Source organism: Anarrhichthys ocellatus, unplaced genomic scaffold (genome assembly GCF_004355925.1).
Source record: "Anarrhichthys ocellatus isolate YVR2014 unplaced genomic scaffold, GSC_Weel_1.0 scaffold1021, whole genome shotgun sequence".
Lineage (NCBI taxonomy): Eukaryota > Metazoa > Chordata > Actinopteri > Perciformes > Anarhichadidae > Anarrhichthys > Anarrhichthys ocellatus.
In genome coordinates, this window is record NW_022280995.1 from 1 (window position 1) to 6,674 (window position 6,674).

At 48.2% G+C, this 6,674-nt stretch overlaps 1 protein-coding gene across 1 annotated transcript; it reads right to left on the bottom strand.

Annotated features, from left to right (window-relative positions):
- Positions 1-239: 239 nt before the first annotated feature.
- On the bottom strand, positions 240-3,727 carry LOC116377209 (basic salivary proline-rich protein 1-like; the record flags this gene model as incomplete). The annotated part of the gene is made up of 2 exons (XM_031838791.1): positions 1,559-3,727; positions 240-653 (listed from the first exon to the last, which is right to left on the bottom strand). Coding segments are annotated over exons 1-2 (1,873 nt in total), but the record flags the coding sequence as incomplete, so codon positions are not given.
- Between the last annotated feature and the right edge of the window lie 2,947 nt (positions 3,728-6,674).

A 6,674-nucleotide genomic window follows, 5' to 3' on the forward strand; every position in this document is an offset into this window, starting at 1 on the left:
ACACACACACACACACACACACACACACACACACACACACACACACAAGGCCCACAGCAGAAGATACAAAAGGCAAAAAACACACAACTCCACTGAACCAGGGCCCAGTGCACCGCTGTGTTCTCAAATGTCATGTACACACATTTATGCACACACAGAACGCACACTTCCCTTACACTCCAAACACACACGTTCCCCCACCCACATGAAAAATAAACACTCGCATGAAAACCACCCACACATGAAAACAAATGCACGGTCTTGATCTCTCTCATACATACACACACACACTGATGCTGCTACCACATCAAAGTGTTTGTTTGACGGGAGACTCACCTGTACGTGAGGCACTTTCTGTGGGGTGAGAGGGGGTGAGGAGAGCGGGCGGGAGGTGGTAGGCGCCCAGGGGTGGGAGGCCGGGTTGGGGGGAGGGGGCGTGCTCTGCAGGTGGTGCGGCATGTGTGCGTGCTGCGTCGGAGCGCTCTGGGCGGGCGGTGCCAAGCACTGGATCGGGGCCGGGACGCCATGCTGACCGACGGCCGGACCCTGGAAGCCCATGGGAGTGGGCTGCCCGCTCCGGGGGGCCTGCAGCGGGGTCTGGAGCAGACGCTGGTCTCCCCCCTGGCTGACTGGAGCTTCAAGAGGCCCTGGGACTTGAGACGGGGAGAGGAACACGGCATCAGCCCCGACTGTGTGGATGCATGATCAACAACAATGTGTTTTACCTCCTGTCCATCACCAAGACCATCACTTTGTTGGTGTTTCCATCACCAACACCATCATAAACATTTGTAGAATATTAAAGTAACAGACACACTAGGTGGCTGCAGTAAATCAGTTTCTATTAAGAAGTAAAACAAAGTACAAAAGTAGTTTGTACTGCTTTTTACAAGCATTGAAAAGCATAATCAAAAGTAAATTCAGAAAAGAAACAAGAATAAAAACAGAAGCTCAATTTAAGTTTCATGCAATTGTCAATAAGTAAAGGTAAGCAAAAAGTGGAGTGGCTCATATGTGTAAAATAAACATTACAGGTTTACAGGCCAAATCAAGTTTCTGAATTACTTCAAGAATTCCCTCGTCCAAGTGTAGGATTTACGCGCAGAAGCAACTAAAGTGTGTAAACCTAGTTCTACTGTATTGTGGAGGGTTGCTGGAACATCATCTACAGTGTGGACCATCTCTGCCCATGAGGACGATCCACTACAACAACCCTAGAGAAGCTGCATCACCTGACTGTGTGATCTGACCACTGACATGTCTAGGGAATGTGTGTATTTCATGAGGAAGGTGATACAAGACGGCTAAAGCTTTTTCTTCTTCCAATTGGAGTTATGTTCTTAAATCAATGTTTGGGTCTGTTGGTATTTCAACTGCTATGAACATGTGGCAGAAACCGTGTAAAGACAAGGTCAGTCTAACATCTCTGCATTGTACTTACACTCTGTTTTTAGATGTGCATAGAGGAAGTGAATGGATTGAGTAGGTGCCAATCAAGCACCAAACGTGAGACCAATGACAAAGCAACATGGGAACGCATCAACTGTCCTGTGCTTACCTTTCTGGAGCTGAGGCCTGTTTGGCCCCATTTGAGGACCACGCTGCGGCCCCATGCCGGGATACATCTGCCCTGCACTGGGAGGCATGTTGAGGGGCTGCTGGTGTTGGGGCTGTGGGGCAGACAGAGGGATTTGGGGAGTTCTCTGGGCCATAGCATTGGGTTGAGACTGCAGGGCTGTGTACCCTGCAACCTCTGGGGCTCCGGCTAGCCCTGCGCTGGGGGGTCTGCTCTGCTGGGGAGGAGGTGTTGGGGTTCCCAAAACCCGCATTGGGGACATGGATGAGGGGGAGGGGTAATTTCCCTGAGCTGGGGGGGCAAGGTGGGATTGGGGCTGGTTTTGGGCCGGGGGCAGACTCTGGGGGTGTTGAGGGTGCATAGGCTGGCCCTGCTGCCCTGCCTGCTGCATTGGGGCAGAATGGGTTGGATGGGGCTGGGGTTGGTGCGGTGGTCCAGGGGGATATCGCTGCCCCTGTGGCCCAGCTGCTGGGGTTGATCCCTGGTTAAACCTCTGGCCGAGCTGCCCTGGTCCCATGGCCTGGCTTGTGTTAGCATTGACATTAGCATTGGCACCCTGGCCCATCCCAGGTCCCATGGCTCCATACTGGGCCTGATAGCCAGGGTACTGGGCACCCCCAAACCCTCCCATGCCCTGTTGGTGCTGGTGTGGAGGCTGTCGGGAGGGGGAGTGTGGGTATCGGGGTGTGTGGCCCATGTTGGGATAACCCTGGGGTTGTGACTGAGGCTGGGGGTGTCTCATCTGAGCCCCACCCATTCCAACATGCCCCAGGTAGTGAGATGGGTCCTGAGCAGGAGGGGGTACCATGCTCTGCGAAGGGTAGTGTTGGTTCATGCGAGCTGCATTGGGTGTAGGTGGGCCTTGCATCCCACTATAGTTGCCTTGAGACATCTGGTAGGCTCCCATCTGGTTGGGGCCGCCCCCTGCTTGTGTCGGAGGCTGCTGATAAGCTGATCTGGTCTGCTGCTGCCCCCAAACACCACCGCCGCCACCTCCTCCTCCACTTCCTCCTCCACCTCCCCCAGCATCACCCGGGTACCCATGGTGGGGGTTGCTGGAGTTAGCTGGGGTATTATGGTAGTGGGAAGCCATGCCATTCATGGGCGTGTTCACGTTTGGTGGCCCCTGGCTGGGGCCGTTCTGGGCTATCATTCGTCCCGCGGGGGCACCAGGTTGATCGTAGCCTGTGTAGGGACCATGGTCGTACATTTGCCCCAATTTAGGCTGCCCGGGGCCGGGCCCAGCGCCGTGGATCATCCCCTGGTGGTAGCCCCTGTTTCCCTGGTGCTCGTGGTTCAGAGAGGGATTAGTCTGCTGGGTTAAAGGGTTGGACTGGGCGGAGGCAGGCTGCTGAGGAAAGCAGTCCCCTAAACCATCCAATCCATCTGAGAACAGCCCTGCATCGTCCCCGAATAGGCTCAACATCCCTGGGTCCGCCATGGCTGGGTGGGGGGCCCGCAGATGGAGGGGACTGGATGGAGGGAGGTGTGTTGTGCAGTGAGGAGCTAATCAGCTAACTGCTAATTTGAAGCTTGCTACTCCATGGTCCTATTTAAGGTTCCTGGAGAGACGGACAGAGGGCGGGGAGAAAGAATGACAAAAATTGGAATTAGTGCATCGACCAAAAGACTGCTGTACGCTTCGAATGAAGTGCTGTTCTGAAAGCTGGACTGTGATGAATGTAGTTTAAGAACTCCTTGATGACGGTTTGAGCAGACCTCGACAATTGCACAAAGTTACAGACACGTTCAAAGGCTGATTTATTACACGTCTGCCACCAAATGACTTGAAACCGCCAGTCTTCACTATTAATTTGACAGAAGAATCATTCTTGTGTGAATAAGTGGTTGCAGTATAGTTTGGGTGAGCAGCACAGCATTGATCATTTTGCAACACGCAGCTAGCTCTAAGCTAGCAGGTAAAAAGGCAATTGTTAAATTGTTATCAACCCTATTTGTTAGACGGGACTAATTGGTAGCTTATCGTTATTGCCATATATGGATAACTATGTAGCCATAGCACACTATGTTTGAGTTTCATGTTGGGCTGGGCGGTATACCGGTTAACTGGTATACCGGTTTAAATTTTCCGTATGATATGAATTTTTCATATACCATCATGCACAGCCGAAACAAATTCTGTCGCTCTTCAACAGGCAGCAAAATATATTGTTCGTGTATTGAGAGGGAACCCTAGTCATGGTTATAACAATTAACAACCCACAACTAACGCTCTTTAACATGGCAAAACACTACGACACAACAGTTTGTGATGCATAAACAATTTGTAACACTAATAATTGTATATTTATAAAATTTCCCCGCCGAACTGCATGCTGGGTACAGCTCGCTAGCAACAGTCTGCTAACAGCTGGGAGAGGCTCTGTCACTCCAGTAACGTTACATTAAAGAACAGAAAAGAGCGATGCAGGATGAACAACAAAAGGTATTTTGGTCAGACATATGCAACGCTGATTACAGTGTAATATGTGTGGTATTTGTTATAAATGTACATTGGTACATAGAGGGTGATAAGAAGCTGTACATGGAGGGGCTTAGGACCCAGGGGAATGTAGGTGAAGGAAACAGGAAGTCACGGAACGGAAGACACGCCACACAAACAGCTGTTCACCGCTCGCTGGCCGGTTGGCCGCCCGGTTCTTTTTGGCGTTAATTAATTAATGCTTTAACGCGAAAAAAAAATAAATACTGTGATATGCATTTTTGGTCATACCGCCCAGCCCTAGTGTCATGGCTAAAGAGTCATTTCAAGTATATCGATTATGGAATATCTTATGCTACACAACTCTTTTTGGGGGGGTTTCCATTTGTAAAAGTTGTTAACAGTACCTGGTACACTTCTTTATACCACCTCAAAGTTCCAAGCAAGCTGATCTGATACTAAAAGTTGGAGTTCACTTCAGAACCACTTCAGACCACTCATTGGTCAGAGAATCATCACTAGTGCAACACGGGACATCATGCACAAACCCACCATTTGTAACGCCGTGGAAAAGCTACCTTAAATAGCAACCAAATTTTATATTCACTCAACACATTTAAATAGATTGGCAGCCTGCAGAATCACGCTGCACACTATGGCATACAACTGATGTTTGGTTGGAATTTTAAGGATTTCGCGAGTGTGGCATCGAACAGGATGTCCCGATAGTTACCACGACGTCACTATGGCAATCAGCTGAGAATCAAACATACACCGACGGGGTCCTAGCTGCAGTGTTGACTGAAACAGAAAAAAGGACGTACCAAAAGTGAGTCGAGTCAAAAAGTCAGTCATGAGGTGTTGCTTTATGTCACCTAATGAACCAAAGCCGTAGCTAGTAGTACTAGGTTACTTAAAACTCTTGTAAAATCTTAGAAACAAACAATGCATCATTTTATCCCTAATATTTATTTCAAATAAATAAGAGTCCATAGGTTTGTTGTTGGTACACGATTTAACCATGTAGACCCCAATACAGGCCTAGATAGGATATTTTCACAATCTAAACTGCAATATTGGCCAGGGAATCTCAAGAATAGTTTCCCCCAAAGCATCTACATGTTGCATCATACAAACTCATTTTCAACATTTATCAGCAGCCTTGTTACCTGCTGAGCAGAGGTGCAGTGGATTAACTCCCATGTTTAGCAAGGTAATCAGTTTCAGATTCAGAAAAATGCACCCATTGAAAAAAAAAAAAAACCTCTCCTTCTCACACACACACACACACACACACTCACACACACACACACACACACACACACACACACACACACACACACACACACACACACACACACACACACACACACACACACACACACACACACACACACACACACACACACACACTTCATATTAGCACTGCCCCCAAACCCTCCCCCACCTCAATTTTACTACCCAACAAAAGAACTTCTTTCTTTCCAAACACACACTCGGAGTCATTGAGTGAGTAAGAGAGAGAGTGTGTGCATGTGTGTGTTAGAACAAAAAGGGGCCCAGCAGATGCAACTCTTGTTTGAACAGCAGCAGCTGCCATCCAGCCAGCCAGAAATCAGCCAGCCAACAGGCCAGGGAGCTTTTTCTGTGCAGCAGTCGACCAGTAGCTTCTTGGTCGGCAAGTAATTCAGCTGGCTAGCTAAAGAGTCCGTCAGTCAGTCTCGACAGATGTGTGAAAACAAGCCAGTTATCCACATACTACCTTATTAGCCTCCCTGTGGGTCTGTTGCTCTCCCTTGGTAAAAGGAAAATAAACATGCATATGGCAAACCTACTTTACCATGATTCAACTTATCACATTTGCATGTAGGATTTTGTAAAAACTGATCTAGAGACACACACCCAGCCTGCACGAGTGAGAGGGTGGAGGTAAGTGGATGTAAGCATGCATGAATGAGTGTAGGTAGGTAGGACAGAGAGGTGGTGTGCCCGTTTCTTTTATGCACAAAAAAAAAAAAAAAAACACAAGCTGCTACAGCCCCCCCCCCTCCGGTAACCTAATTTATTTCCTCCTCCACACTCCGCTCCTACCTCCCACTAATTTTCCTCACCCACTTATCGGTTCGTTACATGAAATAGCGTGCACAAATTGGTACTTTTCCTTTTTTAATAAACATTATGCCGTGCCCCAGAATCACTTAATAACTTTAAGTTATTGTAGCTCAGTTTTAGACGGGCCCCTACCGCGTTAGTTAGGCTGGGGTTTGAGTGTACAGCTCAATAGTCCATCACAGAGCCATCAGTACACCTTAGTGATATTAACTGTCCTGTAATCAAAATAGCTTGCAGTCAGCATGGTTAGTGCTGGTGTCCTTCACATCAACCAGCATGGTTAGTGCTGGTGTCCTTCACATCGTAAGATGGTGTCCTTCACATCAACCTGACTGCTTCCTGTCACACGGCAGATGTTTTCTTTTCAGCTTTACTCAACGGGATAAAAATGCTGAAGCCGATTTGTCCACCAGCTCGTCTTTCTACTATGTCTTTGCTACTAGCAGAAACTCTGAATCTACCCTAGTGATCCAGAAAACAAACTTGTGAGTACACAACAGTTCCCAACAGTCTGTCTCATTTGTAAATATAACGGTAAAAAGC